General features: G+C 39.1%; 1 protein-coding gene across 2 annotated transcripts in view; it reads left to right on the top strand.

Annotated features, from left to right (window-relative positions):
• Positions 1-11,775, top strand: part of METTL24 (methyltransferase like 24) — a 111,644-nt gene extending 99,869 nt beyond the window's left edge. For both annotated transcript variants that reach the window (XM_003255563.4, XM_030809557.1), the window contains one exon: positions 10,556-11,775. In XM_003255563.4, coding sequence (XP_003255611.2) covers positions 10,556-10,870 — 315 coding nt within the window. In that variant the 3' untranslated portion in view covers positions 10,871-11,775. The remainder of the gene's footprint in view (positions 1-10,555) is intronic.
• The last annotated feature ends 9,437 nt before the right edge of the window (positions 11,776-21,212 follow it).

The following is a 21,212-nucleotide window of genomic DNA, read 5'->3' as shown; positions in this document are numbered from 1 at the left end:
GAATAGAGAAACGGGCACACAAAAAGGAAGTGACATGAATAGAGAAATGGGCAGAAAGGTTTTAGTGGCATTTTGAGGAATAGCAAAGAATTACATTTGGCTAAGTGTCGTGTGCGTAAAGAGTTGAAAATCGAGACCCGAACACAACATTTGTGCTCCGTGGGACAATGGAATTGATAACTGCTGTTGTTCCTAACTCCCAACCCTTGACCTCTCTTGTCTCCCCTCTTTCCATCAGCGAGGTCTGAAGCAAAGTGATCACAGAGGTGGAGGATGGAAGGCCAGGGGGAGGGTGTTACGGAGGCAGAGTAGGTGGGACCTGTTATCTGATAGGATATCGTACCGGCTGTGAGCCAGGACCTCTGATAGGAACTTGATACCCAGTGAGGAGTTAGATTCCTGCCCTGAAGGAACTTACAGCCCAGGTAAGGAAATCAAAAGATCAACACAAGAGTGACCATGCTACCTACTTTGCTAGAACTCTGCATGGGGTTCAGAAATGGAAGACATCAAGGTGACTCTCACAGGTCTAGCATGAGTTGTGCTGGGGTTAACTGCAGCACTGGGACTCATGTCTTGTATGACCAGGGAGGGAAAGTTGAGACTTGGAGATTGATTAATTAGAGGTGATAGTAAAGTCTGAGGTAAGGCTAGGCTCAGTGGTAAAAATAATTTCCTGTATATATTTTTTCAAAGCTGCATTCCTCAATCGTGTGTGTGTGTGTGTATGCACGTGTGTGTGCACCCACATCCCGAGACTTCTTAATGTTGTCTCACCTCCTCTCATTTCTGGCTTCTAACACTTGACCCCACTCACTGCTGATTCTTTCATTATTTTTATCCCTAGTTTCTTCTCACTTATATTTTAGTATATGCTTAAAACACAAGCAAAAACTAAATACCAAATGTGTTTCTTTTGTGTCCCTCTAAATTAGTGCTTGCTTTTTGCATTGGGGCTGTTTTTTTCTTTCTTTCTTTCTTTCTTTCTTTTGCCTAAGTCACATTACTGGCTCCAGCACGCTCTGAGGTTGACCCAGGCCCACCATCTAAGGGCAAAGATTCCCCTACTGAACCCCAAGAACATGTCTTTCTGAAGATTTTATTTGGATGTTTACTTGGGTTATTTGTTTATACATCTATTCATTTAGGAATCATTTATAGATGTCTGAGTTTTATGTCCCATCTCCTTCCAAAAATACTTTGGAACACTTGCAAATAAATTAACCAGGTGATGTAACTTTAAGGCATTGGGTTCTGATCTTAAGGTCAGAGATTTGTTTTCAGCTGCCCAGGAAAGTAGGGTAGAAATGAAGACAGAAAAGCAGCTGCCGGGAGCTGTCCATGGTTCTGCCATTGCCCTTCTGCCTGACTCTGCCCTCATTCAGGTCCCTTGCTACCGCCTCAGTCCTGCCTACAATTGTGCTGCTTGGTTCCTGCTTGGTTCTTTGCTGTTGCATAGGAATCACCCTGCTGACTTCTGACATCTTGGCTGGTCACCAGCTCACCCATCATCTGTCCCTGACCTGGGTTTCTAGGCTGTGTATTCTATCACCTCACCCAGCTCAGGAGATCCTTGCTCAGCAGCCTCAGGTTGGATTATTTCATCAAGCTCCACATCTGGCCAGAAAAAAAGAGCCTTTGCTTGTAAATGTTTTCCTCATTTCCTTTTTAATTCATTTGTAGAGTGTTGTTCCCTGCAGAGGTCATTTTTGTGAGCTAATTACTACATAAAATTATTTTATTTTATTATTACTTCAGAATTGGTCCTATATTAGCTTAGAATGACCCTTCATATTTCTCATAATCTGTAGGGCAAACCTCATCTCTTTTTTCCCTAGTGATAGCAGAAATCTTGTACCGTTACACTTCTGCCGGTTGACAGTGATAATTGAAACTGATTTAGTGTGTTTAAAGTCTAAGGCTCTCAAAAAGACTTTTAATCCTCTTGTTCACATTCACAATAGATTAATTTATTCTATTTTTCTACAACAAGACCCTCTTTCTAATGCATTTAGCTTCTAGTTTTGCAGGTACAGATATGTCTTCCTTTAAGTAAACTTAATATATAAAAGCCTAGATATCTTTTCTCATTAAATAACAACTTTTCACCATTAAACTAAAAAGCGAGAAGTTATATTGATGTAATTATTTTAAAATTGTGATTGAATATTGACTCAAACTGTAAAGAATATGGAGAATGAATGTTGATTTGTTGGGGTGGTAGGGAATTGATGATAATTCAATTATTTATTTATTTATTTCTATGTATTTATTTTATTTCTTTTTGAGATAGTCTTGCTCTGCTACCCAGGCTGGAGTGCAGTGGCATAATCTCGGCTCACTGCAGGCTCCGCCTTCTGGGTTCAAGTGAGTTTCCTGCCTCAGCCTCCCAAGTAGCTGGGATTGCAGGTGCGTGCCACCATGCCTGGATAATTTTTGTATTTTTAGTAGAGACAGCATTTTGCCATGTTGCCCAGGCTGGTCTCGAACTCCTGGCCTCAAATTATCCACCCACTTCAGCCTCCCAAAGTGCTGGGATTATAGGCGTGAGCCACCATGCCTGGTTGATAATTCAATTTTTAAAAATATTCATAAATAACTAGATGATGTGGCCAAATAAATAACAATTCTTAAAATATGAACTCATTTACAACACTTCTTTTCAGAATTCTGTTTTACAAAATGACAGAACACACACACAAACTTGGTTGCCCAGTTTGTTGATCACATCAGTTTGTAACATCATCCATTTGGGAAAATATCTAAATGGCCACCAGAAGGAGGACTGATTAAATAAATTAAATCACTACAAAAGCTGTTAAGAATGTTATTGATAGAGGCTTTCATATTTTTTTTAAGCAGGAGAGCTCTTTTCCCAAATGAAAATTTGTGAGGGATTCCAAATATGTCAAGGAGATCAAAGGGGAGCTGCTCTTGAGTTGAGGTCTGGACCTTCACCCACTTGCCATCTTCCTCACCCCTCCTGGGGACCAGCAATCACCTCCTTCAGATTCTGAAAGCTCTGAGGGACTCTGTTTGAGAGAAAATTTTAGAGGAAAATTTATTGACATGGAAATATATTCATAGTCTGTTATGTTAAAAAGCAGATTTGAAAACATAGGATAATTTCAATTTTGTAGAAAATGTGTGTTTCAGTTATGCTTGTGTGTTAGAATTTGTCTTGTGTGTGTGCATGTGTGTGTGTGTGTGTGTGTGTGTGTGTGTGTGTTTACAGCAAAGAAAAATGTTTGGGAGTTCAGAAGTGAACTGTTTTAAAATTCTAGGTTATAGGTATTTTACTTCTTTTTTTTTGCTTATCTATGATTTTAATTTTTAAATAATGACCTTGTATTGCTTTTATAAGAGAATCTTTTTGGTTAAATGCATATTAATTTCTGGAACTCACATCTTTAGAATATATAGTACTTGACACAATACAAGTAACTTTTACCTTTTTAAAAAAAGATTTTAATGAATAGCACTTAGTCTCTGTTCTAGTTATCTATTGCTACATAATGAATTAGCCCCCAAGCTTAGCTTTTTAACACAGCAATTGATCCTTTGATGTTCCCTCGTAGTTTATGTGGGGCAGAGTTTTGGGAAGGGCTTTGCTGGGTGCTTCTGGCTCAGGGTCTTTCATGCGGTTGAAGCCAGTTGAAGGCTTGCCTTTCCTGACGGCCAGAGTTTTCAAGAATGAATATACCCTTGAGCAAGGTAGAAGCTGCATCACCCTTTATGGCCTAGGCTTGAATGCCACTTAGAATCACTTCTACCAGACTGTGTTAGTCAATCAGTCATTCATAGTTCATCACAATTCTGGAGGATGGGCTACATAATTTGTGGGGCCCAGTGCAAAATAAAAATGAGGGGTCTTTTGTTCAAAACTAGTGAAGAATTTCAAGACAGTGACAGCACAGCGTTAAATCAAGCACGAAGCCTTTTTAGGCTTGGGGCCCTGTGTGACCATATAGGTTGATTCCATGTCTCAGTGGTGGGGGTGTCAAGGCCACATGCAGAAAAGCATGTTAGATGGGAGATAATGGTGTTACATCTTTGGAAAATAATACCTACTACAGTCTCTGTGACTCACCTCCAATTAATTTTGTGGCTCACACTTTTACTACCTAAAACCAGAGTTAGCCATTAACTATAGAGGAGACACTACAGGCTGCCGTAATAGTAAAAAGGATGTATTCTAAAAACGCTTATGGAGATGGTGGTTGCCTCTAAATAGAGCATAGCAAAAATACCTGTTTTAGATTTGTTATAGGTTGAAGAAATTCATAGATTAAAGCCCTAACTCCCAGTGTAACTGTATTTAGAGATAGGGCCTTTAAGGAGGTGATTAAGGTTAAATGAGGTCATAAGGGCGGGACCCTAGTCCAATAGGACTAGTGTCCTTGTAAGAAAAAGTGGAGACACCAGGAGTGCATGCAGAAAGGCCACAAGAGGTCACAGGGACAAACCAGCCATCTGCAAGCCAAGTTGGGAGGACTTAGGAGAAACCAAATCTGCTGACACCTTGATCTTGGGTTTCCAGCCTCCAAAGCTGGAGAAAATAAATTTCTATTGTTTAAACCACCCGATCTGCTTTGGTTTAAATGTTTTTGTCTCCTCCAAAATTCATGTTGAAACTGAATCCCAATGCAGCAGTTTTTTTTTGTTTTGTTTTTTAAGGAAGAGTTTTGCTCTATCTCCGAGGCTGGAGTATCATGGTGCCATCTCAGCTCACTACAACCTCTGCCTCCCGGGTCCAAGCAATTCTTCTGGCTCAGCCTCCTGAGTAGCTGGGATTACAGGAGTGCACCACCTCACCCGGCTAATTTTTGTATTTTCAGTAGAGACGGGATTTTGCCATGTTGGCCAGGCTGGTCTCGAACTCCTGGCCTCAAGTGATCCACCTGCCTCGGCCTCCCAAAGTGCTGGGATTACAGAAGTGAGCCACTGCACCTGGCCCAATGAAGCAGTATTAAGAGGTGTGGCCTTTAGGATGTGTTTGAGTCAGGAGGGCTCTACCCGCATGAATGGGATTAGGTGCCCTTATAAAAGGGCTTGATGGAGGGAGTTTGCCCGTTTACTCCCCTTCCATCTTTTCTGCCATGTGAGGATACTTAGGTGATGCCATCTCTGAATAACAGGTGCCATCTCTGAATCACCAGACACCAAACCTGCCAACCTTGAACTTGGACTTCCCAGCTTTCAGAACTGTATGATATACATTTTTGTTCTTTATAAATTACTTAGTCTAACATATTTTGTTATAGTGGTGCAAACACACTAAGACATAGACCTAGCAGACTAATACAATATCTAAGACTTACAAATATTTAGTTGTCCTATTTATTATTTTCTTTATTAGTCATCTTAATCCATTGAATATCCCAGGTTCTATGTCAACTGTCAAGTAAAACCAAATCTAATAACAGATGCCATGTTTTATTAATATTCCATCTTTAAAAACATTCTGATGAATAAAGGCTTTATTATTCATTTTTTTCTGGAGTATTATTTGTGTCCAATAAAGGTTCTGGTCCACTCTACTACTGTAGTTGATTTATGGATTTATATAAAGTAATATTGCTTTTAATTACTAGGGTCAATTGTTTGCAAATTTAGCCACAAATAACTTCTCTTCCCCTTTCTGTGTATGCCACTCTTCCCCTCAAGGGCTGGAGTCTATTTCACCTCCCCTTGAATGTGGGCTAGACTTGCAATTTGCCTTGACCAATGGAATGCAGTGGAAGTGACGTTTGTGACTCCCAGAGCTAGGCTTTACTTAAAAGGTATTGCAGCTTCCATTTTTGCCCTCTGCAGGCCAGCAGGCATGTCATAGAATCTGCGTGTTTTGCTTGAGAGCCCTCTTAAAAGGGAAAAGGCTCAGATTAGAAACTGTAGATGTGAGGATATTGAGTAGTCTGAATGAGTTCCCATATACGGAATGGGAGAAGGCCAAAGACAAACTGCCCCTACTGGGCCTGATCGTGTGGCTGAGAAGGAACCAAGGCCTGAAGTACAGGGGTTTCACAATGGTGGTTTCAACTGGCTTTGGAAACTTGTTGACCTGCCTTGGGTTTGGCACTTGGCAAGGTCAGAGCTGTCAGTGTTGGTTGATGTAAGGACTTATCCATTAGTCAAAGTGATAACCGTAATTGTGTTAGATGGTTGCTGGCCCTTGGATCTCTGGAGCAGGGCACTTTTCCTAACTATTGGCCCTGGGAGTTGGCTCCTAAACACATTGCAAAAGCCCTATCGCAAAAGCTACCCCAAACACTGTTATGGGTTGAATTGTGTCTCCCCCAAATTAATATGTTAAAATTCTAAACCTTCATACCTCAGAATGTGACCTTATTTGGAAATAATGTGGTTCTAGATGTAATTAGTTAAAATGAGGTCATACTGGAGGAAGGTGGTCCCTATTCCAATCTGACTGATGCTCTTATAAAAAGAGGAAATTTGGACATGCAGAGAGAACACCATGTGAAGATGAAGGCAGAGATCAGGTGATGCAGGAGCCAAGGAATGCTGAAGATTGCTAGCAAGCCACGGGAAGCCAGGCAAAGCAGCACAGGACACATTCTCTCTCATGGCTCTCAGAGGGACACTTGATCTTGGAATTCTAGTCTTCACAACTGTGAGACAATACACTTCTGTTATTTAAACCTCCCAATCCATGGTCTTTTGTTAGGGCAGCCCTTGGAAATGGAGCCCTTTCCTCGAATCTCTGCAGTTCCAGGTGGATGATCACAGGGATAAACTTGTGCCTATGATGAGGAAGCTGCCAGATGGCATCAGGTCTTAATCCAGTTAAAAATGAAAATTCTCATTTCTTCAAAAGGTTTGTGAAAGTCATTTGATTGGATATTTCAGGTACAAGGAAAAGGAGATAATTTTTGATAGGAGGACCCCTATAATACACTGGAAATAATACCAATTAAGTTGTTTCATCTTCTTTCTTTGAGACCTTTCTACCCAAGAATGTCTTCACTTATTCCAGAATTTTCTGGGAGTTAACCTTAAGTTGTTTTCTCCACAAACCTGATTTATCCTAACTATATTTAGGATTGGCACTTGATTATTCCCATCTAATCATTTGTATGATTTTTAGTGGCATAATTGTTGAAAGCTGATATTAGAATCTTAAAAGTAGCATATCCTATTCAGCAATGTTTAGTGCTTTATAATAACAATAATATTGGATGCATTATGGAGTAATAATGGAAATCACATTTGCAAAATCGTTGCAGTAATGGGACATTTTAAAATGTGAGAAATAGAAAAAGCACACTGGAAGAGCAGAGCATGTTTTATTCACAGCCTTTTGGCTGCCTGCCCTCTCAGGTCAGAAGGCAGCGAAGAGCTTCTGTGCTCCCCAGGGGGCACCATCCTGGGCTGCATGATTTAGATCAACCTATACAATTCTGATTGAAGTGGGGGATTTTCAGTCACTGGAATCCAAAGAGGGTGGGAGTGTTGTTGTGTTTGAAAATACTTCTTGCTCTTTAGAATAGATTAGCATTTTATAAATGAAAATTGGATTTTCAAAGAAAGCCTATGTTTACTACGATTTAGCCTAATAATTTGGTTCCCTTTGATTTGCTCATAACTTCTGATTGATAGTTTATTTTTAAGACATTTGGAATAAATATACAAAACATATTCCTTATACATCACTAATAGAGTTTTTAGGTTAATTTAAAGCTGATGAACTTTACTCTGTCTCTTTAATACTTCGATGTATTCCTCACATTCAACATGAGCAAACTCACAGAAAACCACGGTGAACATGAATCTGTAAGGAACCTAAGACATTCTTGGCTATGTGAATTGATAGAACAAATGCTGGTTTTGGGTTTTGGATACTTTCTGTACCAATTAGAAAATTTCATAAAGTTTTGATTAAATATTTCCTTTGGCAGCTTAATTTCCCTTAATCCAGGAGTATTCTGTTTAAAATTTGCCAAGATTAAACAAAGCCATGGACATGCCAGGGCAGGAGAGATGGAAAAATGAGTGAATTAATTTCTTTATTAACAATGTTTTATATTTATTTATTTATTTATTTATTTTGTAGAGATGAGGTCTCACTATGTTGTCCAAGGTTGTCTTGAACTCCTGGGCTCAAGTGATCCGCCTGCTGTGATTACAGGCATGAGCCACCACACCCGGCTAAATTTCACTGTGTCTGATTCACAGGAATTATTTTAGCCTGGTGTGTATTCACATGCAACCTGTCTTTGCTCAGTTCCTCTCATGAAGAAAGGTTTTGTTTTGTTTTAACTTTTTCTCTTTGAGTTTGGAACTATTGAATGGACAAACTGGTTTACAGACACCCAGGCTTTCCTAAGGCACTCAGTATTCTTCGGGTATTACCATCACTTTTTCCTTGGTGGACCAGGAGGTACAATCCAAGGCAAGAATGTGAAACCATGTCCTACGGAGTCTCAGGCATCAGGACAGAGCCAATTTTCTTGTAGCTGTTATATGTAAATTCTGTGTACCTTCTCTTCCATTCAACTCTGAAATCACCCAAGGAATGTGTGTTAGGCTGTTCTTGTGTTGCTATAAAGAAATAGCTAAGGCTGAGTAATTTATAAAGCAAAGAGGCTTACTTGGCTTTTGGTTCTGCAGGCTGTACCAGGAAGCACAGTGCCAGTATCTGCTCCTGGTGAGGCCTCAGGGAGCTTACAAACATGGTGGAGGGTGAAGAGGTACCAGCCTATCAGATGGCAAGACAGGGAACAAGAGAGAGGGGGGCAGAGGTGCCACACTCTTTCTAAATAGCCAGATCTTACGTGAACTCAGAGCTAGAGCTCACTCACTACTATCTCGAGGACAGCACCAAACCATTCATGAGGGATCCACCCCTATGACCCAAACACCTCTCACCAGACCCCACTTCCAACATTGGGAATCATATTTCAAAATGATATTTGGAGGGGACAAACATCCAAACTATGTCAGAATAGTTTGGATGTGGCACAAGGAGCCTCACATTTGAGCCTCATATGAGAAACTTATCGAACAGACATGCGGCAAGAAGGGAAAGAATGGGTAGCATGCGTCTTGTTGTTTATCTGTTTTTCTAAACAAGCAAAGGTATTTTCACTTTCATGGGGCAGGATATTCATGACTTCAGTCAGCAGCTTCCTGAAGGGCTGCTTAAGGTTCTGCTGTCCCCTCTTGGGGCTATAGCCTTTGCTCTTTTGCAATGACTTCCTCCAGCCTTGTTATTCCAGTTTATGTCTGAATGCTGTCAGCTTTCCTCCATGTGGTAAAATTATCCCTATTGAAAAGTGCTCTGCAAATGTAAAGTGGCAATATTAATAATAATACTTTACTCACTGACCCATATTCACTCTCCAGATAGCACCTTATTTTCCAAACTCCAAACCTCTTTGAGACTCTGAGTTACCCATTTTTCCTCTTGGGTGTATTGGAAGAGGCAATGTTATGTAGGGGTTAAGAACACAGGCTCTGTAGACAGACTCTGTTCAGAGTTCACCACTGCCTCTCTAGCCATGTGACTGGGGATGGGTTCCTCACTGAGTCTCGTTTCCTAAACTTTAATTAGGGATACTCACAGAATCACCCTTACAGCATTATTGAGAGAATTAAATGGATATTGCAAGGGGAAGCCCTTAGCATGGTGTCAGGCACATATAACTACTTGGTAAAAATGAACTTTCATTGTATTTAGGGTTCTGGTGTTCTAACGGATTTTTTGCACAGGCAGCAAAAAGGACCTGATTCTCATAACTTGATTAATTGCAAAATGTTGATATTCCAATCCTCTTCTTCCTTTATTCTGTCTCCTTTGAATGTGAACTTGTGTTCATTAAATAAGCAGAGGATGGTGTTGCTGCTTTTTTTTTTTTAAGAATGCTATACTGGTATGTACATTGTAAAGAAATCATAGAATAATAATATTTTTTATAGTCCAATATTCAGATACTCAATAACTTTTTCCTTGATGTCCAGCCTCGATGAAGTTGGGGTTGGGGGAATGAGGGCTGCAAGATAGTCCCTGCAGGCAGTGGCCCTTTGTCACTTCCTTTCTGTAGACACCTTCTGTCAGGACTTGGCTGAGTTTCCTGGGGTGGCATAGTTTGTGGGGTGCACAGAGGTCTGTGATACACTCACTCTACCTTCTCCTTCTCAGATATCCATTCCCATTGGGCAGAAAGCAAGAGGGTCTGTTGTGATTTTTGCCTGGTATTTCATCATTTCTATATTAACATATATTAACATAACAGGCTCACGCGTGTAGTCCCGGCTACTCAGGAGGCGAAGGCAGGAGGATTGCTTGAACCAGGAGTTTTATACTAGCCTAGGCAACATATCAAAACCCCTATCTCTTAAAAACAAGAATAAAAAACCAAAACATTTAGTATGGAATGGGGTTAGAAATTCATGTCATAAATGGCCACTTGAAAACCACCCTCAGCTCTAAAATTTTAAAAATTCTGCTTCCTTCAGAGGTAGTTATAATGTGAAACTCCTGATATCAAGATGGTTTTACTAAATCTGCTAATCTCATTTCATTGCTTTGTTACAGATTGACGTTCTCAAGGCAGATCTGGAAAGTGCAGAATGGAAAGTTTTGGAAAATCTTATTCTGGAAGATGTTCTTGAGCAGATTGGACAGCTCATCTTTGAGATCCATCTCCACTGGCCTGGGTTTGAGGTCAGTGGCAGTGACAGCAGCGTTGTGCGGTTCTGGTACAGCCTTCTCAAAGAGTTAGAACAAAAGGATTTCAGGCTTTTTCACAGTTACAAAGATTTATCTAAACCTCAGCTATTCTTGAAGAAAGACATTTTCAATGCAAGTAGCTGTTATACTCTGAGTTGGGTGAATACAAGATGGAAATAGGATGCAGGATGTCATCAAGAGCACAAGAAAGTATTTGCAGAATGCAGCATGTCCATGATTCTAATCATGAATTTACTCACCCAGTCTCCTGCTAGCCTGTGCCCTGCTTGAGGCAGGGAGTATGTTATTGCAGTGCATGCAGCCTGGTGCTTGGCATGTGATGGGGCACAGTTAATACTTGTTAAAGGGATGAACACAGTCACCCCTATTTGCCCAGACTCTTCCTTCACCTTAACTTGGAAGATTATACACAACTCATCTCAGTTTTCCCTAAAATTCTCTATGTATTTATAATCTATGAATTCACCAACATTGAAATGAAATTATATAAATTTTCTATTTTTACTAGGTTGGTGAGATTTTTAAGTTCTTCCCCTACTGTTTAAAATAGGGTTTTAAATTTGAATTTGACTCTCCTTTTTCAAGGTTTTTCTTATTTACCTTGTCAATGATATTCTTTACAACCTTGTAGATTTCAGTCATTCCTTCTCAGCCTTTGCTGAGGCCATGCTGTGGCTTTCTAAGCAGCAATACTTCTGATTTCTGGGAACTCAGATGCACCAAATTCTGTCACTGAGTTAAAGAGACTAGACTATCAAGAGCTTCAACTCGAAGGTGTAAGTTCCAGTTCGAGACCAAGTCTGAAGGTCTTGACCTCACCAAGAGCCATGTCCCAGCTTGAAGACAGCCAGACAGAGAATTAATTCTTCCTTACTCTGCCTTAGGTTCTATTCAGGCCTTCAACTGGTTGAATGAGGTCCACTCACACTGAGGTGAAGAATCTGCTTTATTCAGTCTACTGATTTAAATATTAATCTCATCGAGAAATATCCTCACAGATAGTCCAGTTAAGTTGACACATAAAATTAACCATTGTAGGTAGGTAGGTAGGTAGATCGATAGATAGATGATAGATAGATAGATAGATATAGATAGATAGATAGATAAATTATACATAGATGATAGATAGATTGATAGGTAGATAGATAGATAGATAGATGATAGATAGATAGATTTTCCTACTGGCATGTTTCACCATTTTCTTGACTCACGTATTCTGGTTTCCATCTGGCTCCTTCAGTCTGTGCTCTCCTCACTGAAGTAAGGCCTTTAATGATCACTTCATTATGAGTCCCTGAGTAATATGGTTTGGCTATGTCCCCAACCAAATCTCATCTTGAATTGTAGTTCCCATAATCCCCACGTGTTGTGGGAGAGACCTGGTGAGAGGTAATTGAATCATGGGGGTGGTTTCCTCTATGCTATTCTCGTGATACTGAGTAAGTTCTCATGAGATCTGATGGTTTTATAAGGGGCGTCCCCCTTCAATTGGCTCTCATTTTTCTCCTTGCTGCTGCCATGTGAAGAAGGATGTGTTTGCTTCCCCTTCCACCATGACTGTAAGTTTCCTGAGGCCTCCCCAGCCATGCTAAACTTGAGTCAATTAAATCTCTTTCCTCTATAAATTACTCAGTCTCAGGTATATCTTCATAACAGTGTGAGAATGGACTAATACATTGGGTATTACACTTTTTAGATTTTACATATTTGAAAAAGCACTTGCTTTTTATACCTGAATAAAATTTATTTGTGCACAGAAAAAAAAAAGAGCTTCAACTCAAGATGCTTTTTATACTCAACCTTAATTCCCCTTCATTTCCTATTAAACTAAGCACAGAGCAGAAGCTGGGTATCTTTGCTGTTGCCTCTTCTGCCTTCAAACATTATTTTCCACCCACAGACTTGCCTATGCTGTCAAATCCTTTTAAAAAAATACATTATCTCTAATAATGTTAAGTGCATTTTTCTTTACTCCCAGTTGGCATCACTTACACGATTGTGGACTGAGGACCATCGTCTGACTTTCCTAGGATAGTTAGACAGTTTTTCAATAGTACCAATCCTTTCTACATTAAAAATTAAGTTGAAAGTTTCTCAGTGGCTCAAATGCTCTCTCTCATTACTATTTACAGGATTAAACACACGCATAATTTTCTAAAATTCTATTTCAAATAAATAGCATAAAAACCAAATTATTACCTTATTGTCAATTAAATATATTTTTGGCATTTTTATATCCTGAGTATAAAACTGTATGTACATTGCTAAAAAATTGGGGGGAGAGAATAGAATACTGATTATTACTAGACTTTACCCCTTTTCCCAATTTTGTACTTCCTTCTACCCTCAGACATTTCCCAGGTTGGCTCCTTGTTTCTTGAAGTGGTTTGAAAATGCCATTCCTCAAGTGAGAGATCAAATTGTATTAGACTTGGATGACCTCACTAGCTTGAGTTGAAAAGAGAACAGGACTTTCTGAGTTAGTTGTGATAATTAAAAAAGATATACACATGAGCTTTTTATTTTAAAACTCATAGTCCACTACTAAAAGTTGTTGAGCTGAGAGGACTGGCTTGAGTAAGTGTGATCTGAAAAGGCAGTTTAGTCATTTCAATGTACAGAGGTATTTCAAATGAGCAGAAGGGTCCACACACTCTCTAAATTGGGTTATACTGTAGTTTATATGGTGACATCTCCAAAGCAAAGCTAACTTTAGCCCAGTTCTGTTTGGATTATATAACATTTATTTTCATAAAATTTTTATATACTGAAATATATAAACATTTTTATACATTAAAACGTGGAAAGTGTATTCATCTTAAATGTCCAGTCTGATCAGCTTTTAGATATGTAACACACCCATATTAAGATTTTTAATTCGTGGAATTGGAGATTTAGGGCATTACTGAAAGTGCCTTTGTCTAAGGCAAGTTGACTGTTTATTTCAGGTTGGTGCTGTCGAGCATTGACTTCATCATGCTATACGTACCTGAAGCAAGAATGAATGTACTGTTAAAAAAGAATAAATCACGAACACATCCAGCCACACTCACTGACAAGGCGGCCTGTTTAATAGTTATCCATGCTTATTTTATGCTTATTTCTAAAAAGGTCCTTCATTCTCTTCATGGATAGTTTGAAATTTGTGATGAGTATACTGATGGTTGTTAAGGTTTTCCTGCCTCTAGAGTTTATTATGTTTATCACGTAGGCCAGGATTTCTTAACCTCAGCACTATTGCCATTTGGGCTGGATAATTCTTTACTGGGGGAGGGCTGTTCTGTGCATTGTAGGATATGTCCCCGAGGGGGCAAGATCACCCGCTGTGGAGAACTACTGGTGCAGGCCATGAGAAGGGGACCAGGCTACTGTAGCACTGTTTGCTTATGAACAGGCAAACACAAGATCCTCTTATGAGGAACAGGCAAAACCATAATCATCACCACCACAACCACCACAAGAGCAACACAAACAACACATAACAAACAAACAAAATCAAGAGTTACTCTTTACTGAGAGCTTACTGTCTGCCGGACCATGTGCATAGCTTATTCCTAATTCTCCCAGCAAGGAAGTTTATTTTTTTCCAATATTATGAGTAAAGAAATTCTGAGAGAGACCAGGCGCAGTGGCTCATGCCTGTAATCCCAGCACTTTGGGAGGCCGAGGTGGGCAGATCACGAGGTCAGGAGATCGAGACCATCCTGGTTAACACGTTGAAACCATGTCTCTACTAAAAATACAAAAAATTAGTGGGCGTAGTGGCATGTGCCTGTAGTCCCAGCTACTTGGGAGGCTGAGGCAGGAGAATTGCTTGAACCTAGGAGGTGGAGGTTGCAGTGAGCCAAGATCGCGCCACTGCACTCCAGTCTGGGCGAAAGAGAGACTCCATCTCAAAAAAAAAAAGAAAAAAGAAAAAAAGAAAAGGAAACTGAGAGGTTAAATGGCTTATTCAGATTACCCAAGTTGTAGATAGAGGAACAGTCATTTACATTTCGGTCTGTCAGATCCCAAAAAGCCAGTGTTTGGTCCCATCCACAATGCAGCTTCCAAAGCCTGTACCAAACATAAGATGCTTTGTCCAAAGGACTCATTTTTGCCTCCCTGTTAGTAAAAGGGGAGTGGGGGGAAACTACAAATAGAAAAGGGCTGCAAGTTTGAGTCAGAATTATGTTGCAGCATGCAGGTTTGCTGAACTTAAATCATCTACTTGATTAAAGTATGCCTGCCAAATGGAAGCTTACTGAAGAAATACGGAGACCCAACAACTTCTCTGTCAATACATTTAGGTTGCCAGAAAAGCTCTTGCAGGCCTGGAAATGACTCTTCTTCTGGCTTGTCCCAGTACTTGTCACTTTCCTCCTGGGTTTTAGAAATGGCAGTCACTTGGAGTTGCTTAAGCAAAGTAATTCTCCTTTGCTTAAAACTAGTCTTTGACTTGCAGATAAATGAGCTAAGATGTGAATATCTGTGACATGCATCTCTTACATTTTTACTAGAGCAGTGTTCATAAATGATTCTGAAAATACACATTTGATAATGCTTTTATCAAATGAGTAACAATGCTCTTTTGTAGGTGTAAGGCATATGAGGATGAAAGAGATTCACGAGTTGCCTTTTAGCATAAACTCTGTCATAATTTGTTAAAGAAAAACAATTTTCCCCTTCTTTTCTTACAGTGCTTGTATTTGATGCAGTTATAATAGAAAAGCTTATCATATAAATATTTGTAACTATTTGACATGTCCAAATGAAGAACTAGGGAGAAGTGAACAAATTTCTACTAGAATTGACTGAAGGTCCAAATTTACCTCAGGATAGGGCATAAACAAACTCACAGGTTTACAGTGTTTAGTCCAAATCAGTTATTCATGTAAGCATTTCTGCTTTAGTTATAAGATCTTTTAGTAAGTATAAGAATTGCAATTTTTAAGCATTAAATGTTTAGATTTTGCAAAGCTTGGATTAGTCCCAGGAGGTCAGGCTTATCATATTTTGCTAGTGCAAAAATGATGACTTCATTGGCCGGGCGCGGTGGCTCACGCCTGTAATCCCAGCACTTTGGGAGGCTGAGGTGGGTGGATCACAAGGTCAGGAGATTGAGAACATCCTGGGTAATACGGTGAAACCCTGTCCTACTAAAAATACAAAAAAATTAGCCAGGCGTGGTGGCAGGCGCCTGTAGTCCCAGCTACTTGGGAGGCTAAGGCAGGAAAATGGCGTGAACCTGGGAGGCAGAGCTTGCAGTGAGCCAAGATCGCGCCACTGCACTCTAGCCTGGGCGACAGAGCGAGACTCCGTCTCAAAAAAAAAAAACAAAACAAAACAAAAGAACTCATTTAAATAGATCATTCTACTTAACAATACAACAGTGCCTCCAAGCTCAATTAGTGTAATTGTTCTTTTCTGGTGGAGATAAATTTATGTTTGATTCTTAAGCAGTAACATAATTCATTTTGTACTAGCCAATTGCTGATACTTTGTGGATTCAATAATACATTTAACCTTATGCTAAAATGTCTTACTTTTTCTTACATTGAAAGAGGTGCCTGAACTTATCAGATAAAATCATAACTCAAAGATTCAATATATTCTTAGAACTGCTTACATTTAGAGATTATTGAAATTCTTTAAATGACTTGATTTTATTTCTTAAGAAATATAAATCAAGCATTCTTAATGCTGTCACACTTTATAACTGTATGGAGGCTGGGTGCAGTGCCATGTGCCTGTACTTCCAGCTACATGGGAGGATCACTGGAGTCCAGGAGTTTGAGATCAGCCTGGGCACCATAGGACTCCATCTCAAAAAAAAAAAGAACTATGTGGAAAAATGGTTCCCCACACATTAAAATTTAATGCTTTCTTAAAACCAGCAACTTATTTTTCTCAGACTGTTTTAACTTTTTCTTAGTGATTAGTTTTGTACAATATGGCTATCTGAAATAATAAGGGATTTAAATTTGGGAGATCGAATTTGACTAAACTATTCAAGACTAGACTAGGGAATTTCAGTAGAGAAACCAAGTACACACAGGACTGATACCTAATCAGTATGTACCAGTAGAGAAGAGCTATGTGCAACATGGTGATTATAGTTAATAGCAATGTATTGTATATTGGAAAATTGCTCAGAGAGTAGATTTTAAATATTCTCACCACAAAAAATAAGTATTTGAGGTAACGGATGTGTTAGTTGATTTAGTATTCCACAATGTATACATATAACAAAATATCATGTTGTGTGCCATAAATATATACAATTTATTTGTCAACTAAAAAGTATGTCCCTTGGAATACACTGGACATATTCATACTTTTTTGAAAAGTACCAGTAGAGATACAGTGGTTCCCCGGTGGTCCCTCTCCACTGGAGACCCTCTCACAGGATGCCCAGGCCTTTCCCCATGACTGGGCAATTAAAGGCTAATGCACAGCACAAAAGGCAGCTTCCAGGATCCTGACACAGCACTGTGGCTTGCTTCTATTCTAACTGGCCTATCTTCTGCCTTACTTGTCATTGGATATTTTGAATATCACTCCTGGGTGGATCTATATAATAAACAAAGGTCCAAGTGTGTTCCATAACATGAGAAACTGCAACTATGTGTCAATAAAAATTATCAGTACAAGAAAATATTATTTCTCAAGGTTTGATGTCAGATCAAACATCATTTTCTCAGGGACCCCTCTTATTTAAGGCTCCCAGCTATGTGTCCCCACAATGTCCTCTATTCTTCCTGTCTTAACACTGTCTGTACTTTCTCTGCTTGTATGTCTGGTTTTCCCAGCAGACTGTACGATCCGTGAGGGTAAGGGCCATGTCTACAGCCCCAGTGGCTAGGTAAAAAGGGCTCAATAAATTTTTATTGAATATAAATTTAAAAAGCTATTTCCATATAATTTTTCTAAAAAATTATTTCATCATTTGTTATTGAAGTTTTTTCTGGCATTAAAAATACCTTTGGAATTTAGACGGACCAGTGTCTCTCATTTTGTTATTTAAATTTGGACACAATTTGTTCGTTTCTCAACATGGCTGTTCATTGCATTGCATGTGGTAGTTCCTATTCCTGATTAAATGATGCCAACCTGGAAATCTTCTTGGTCTTGGAGAACTGAGAACCATCTAATAGTTGAATTGAATGAATACAATAATAATTGAAGGTTCAATTATTATTATATCTGAGTCCTAGGATATTAAACCTCAGTCTTTCTCATTGTCCTTTCTTTGTAGCAACTCCCAGCAGTCTTTTTTAGAGGCAGTATATGGAACCACAATTCATAGTATCATGGAAATATTTTTCAGTCAATGAGAGAAGGAAGGAAGGATGATGCAAGACTATTTCTACCAAAGATAGGGGTTAGTATTTTTACAAAAATGATTCAAACCATAGTTTTTATAGGACATAGAGTAGAAAGTGCATAATAAAAACAATAGTTGAAAGAGTAAAATCAAGGTGAGAAAAGGTATTGTAGAGACTGAAATATGAGCCAGAGATTTCCCTTTGGGCAAAGAGAAAGTGATGGGGGCACAACTCTGATGGAAGGAGCCATGAGAATGTCTTCAGTTACAGGTTTTGTTTTACTAAAGGATGAAATAAACACTATGTAAATAGCTGTTTCTTTTAAATTACCTAGCTCAGAGACAGCAAGCCTAGAAGCCACAAAGGTTATAACATGAATCCAACAGTTTTAAAAATATACAATTAAGTGACATTATATAGAGGCAGGACAGTAGGATGAAATCAGAGACTCTTGCTATTGCTGCTAACTAGCTGTGTTATATCAAGCAAGTCTTCACCTTTCTTGAAGTATTTCCTTAGGTTAGAATATTTAATTTCTAAAGTTTCTTCTAGCTTGAAAATTTCATTATTTTGACTATTGTGATTAGATGAGGCTTAGACAATGGTAAGATAATTTCTTAATTTGTATGCTGCCATGGTCTGAATACTTTGTGACCCTCCAAAATTCGTATGTTGAAATACTCCCGACGTGTTGGTATTATGAGGTGGGGCCTTTAGAAAGTAACTAGGTCATGAGGGCAGAGCCCTTGTGAATGGGATTAGTGCATTTATGAAAGGCCTGAGGAAAGTTTTTTCCCCCTTTTACAATGTGAGGACACAGTGAAAAGGCACCATCTTTGAAGAAGAGAGCTAGCTAGCCCTCATCAGACATTGAATCTGCTGGCACCTTGATCTTGGACTTCTCAGCCACCAGAACTGTGAGCAATACATTCTGTTGTTTATTAATTACCTAGTCTAAGGTATCTTGTTACAGCAGCCTGAATGGATTAAGACAAGTGCTATAAAGGGAAGTCTTCTGATAAATTCAAAAGAATCCAAATGATGTGCTTATGCAGAAAAAGCCCAGGTGAAAGGTGAATCCATTATAATGGTTCCCTGGTCATCAAGATGAAGTACCCTTAGGAAAGTACCTTTTAGTATCACACACTGAAACTCACATGGTTCTAAAAATCAGAATGTACGTTTTTTAGACTGCACTAGATTACATTCCTGTTTTTAGATTTTTCCAATAACATGGTGACATCTAAAGATACAAAAAACAATCATACATAGATCCCTAGAGATCCTTCCATATATATACATGTGTGTGTATATTTGTGTTTGTATATATGCGAGTACATATATATGTGTGTATATGGTATATGTGTGTGTATGTGTGTGTGTGTGTGTATGACTGAATGTCGAAGAAGAAAGCATTTTCCAGATACAAAAGCCCAGAGGGAGGGAGCCTAGAGCCAGACAGGTAGGCAGGAACCTACACTGTAGTAGCCCTTGGAGGTTAGTTACACTAACTCCAAGGATAGAGTAATGGATAGAGATAGTAATGGATAGAGGCCTAAAGCACAAGATAAGACCTGGTACTGGGGAGAAAGGATTGGGACTAAGGACACCTACAGCAAAGAGGGAGAGGGCTGCAACCTCAATGAAAAATGGACCTCAAAATTCTACATCCACCAGCACAAGGACGCTTATCTCTGCTTATAGCTCTGAGTACAAAGAAAAGTTTTCATGAGAAATTGAAACCTCAGGCCTGTGCAAGGAGGTGAATAGTTGAATTTATCCTAATCACATGATGAGGAAAACCATAAGCTGAGAAATTAAGATAAAAACTGGTTCTACCTAAAACTATAAAAATCCTATAAGAAAACCTAGGAAATATCATTCAGGACATAGGCACAGGCAAAGATTTCATGATGAAGACGCCAAAAGCAATTGCAATAAAAGCAAAAATTGACAAATGGGATCCAATTAAACTAAAGAGCTCTGCGCAGCAAAAGAAACTATCATCAGAGTGAACAGACAACCTACAGAAAGGGAGAAATTTTTGCAATCTATGCATCTGACAAAGGTATAATATCCAGCATCTATAAGAAACTTAAACAAATTTACAAGAAAAGAACATTAAAAAGTGGGCAAAGTACATGAGCAGACACTTCTCAAAAGAAGACATACATGTGGCCAACAAACATGAAAAAAAGCTCAACATCACTGATGATTAGAGAAATGCAAATCAAAACCACAATGAGATACCATCTCACACCAGTCAGAATGGCTATTATTAATAAGTCAAAAAACAACAGATGCTGGCACGGAGAAAAAGCAACACTTTTACACTGTTGGTGAGAGTGTAAATTAGTTCAACCACTGTGGAAGACAGTGTGGCAATTCCTAAAAGACCTAGAGGCAGAAATACCATTCAATTTAGCAATCCCATTACTGGGTATATACCCAAAGAAATATAAATCATTCTATTATAAAGACACATGCACATGTGTGTTCACTGCAGCACTATTCACAACAGCAAAGACATGGAATCAAGCTAAATGCCCATATCAATGATAAACTGGATAAAGAAAATGTGGTACATATACACCATGAAATACTATGCAGCCATAAAAAGGAATGAGATCATGTCCTTTGCAGGGACATGGATGGAGTTGGAGGCCATTATCCTTGGCAAACTAACACAGGAACAGAAAACCAAACACCGTATGTTCTCACTTCTAAGTGGGAGCTAAATGATGAGAATATATGGACACATAGGGGAACAACACACACTGGGGCCTGTTGGAGGGTGGGGGATGGGAGGAGGGAGAGGATCAGGAAGAATAATGGATGCTGGGCTTAACACCTGGGTAACAGGATGATCTTTGCAGCAAACCACCATGGCACACATTTACCCATGTAACAAACCTGAACATCCAGCACATGTACCCTTGAACTTAAAATAAAAGTTGAAAATTAAAACAAACAGGTTCTAGGGGTGATACCTCAGGGCTATATGGCAGAAGCAGATGCAAAACCACTCTAAAAGGACTTTTCACCAAGCCAGGCTACAAAGGATTTCCTTAGAAAAACAAAACCCATAATAAAATATTAGAACTGACAAGGAAATAAATAGTCCCCCACGAGGTAGAGTTAGCAGACACGATAAACCACGTGGTTTTCAGCCCAAGAACTTGACATAACAGAAT

The sequence above is a fragment of the Nomascus leucogenys genome, chromosome 3, assembly GCF_006542625.1.
Source record: "Nomascus leucogenys isolate Asia chromosome 3, Asia_NLE_v1, whole genome shotgun sequence".
NCBI classification, from domain to species: Eukaryota; Metazoa; Chordata; class Mammalia; order Primates; family Hylobatidae; genus Nomascus; species Nomascus leucogenys.
Note: the sequence above shows the minus strand (reverse complement) of the source record. Positions and strands in the feature narration are given on the sequence as shown.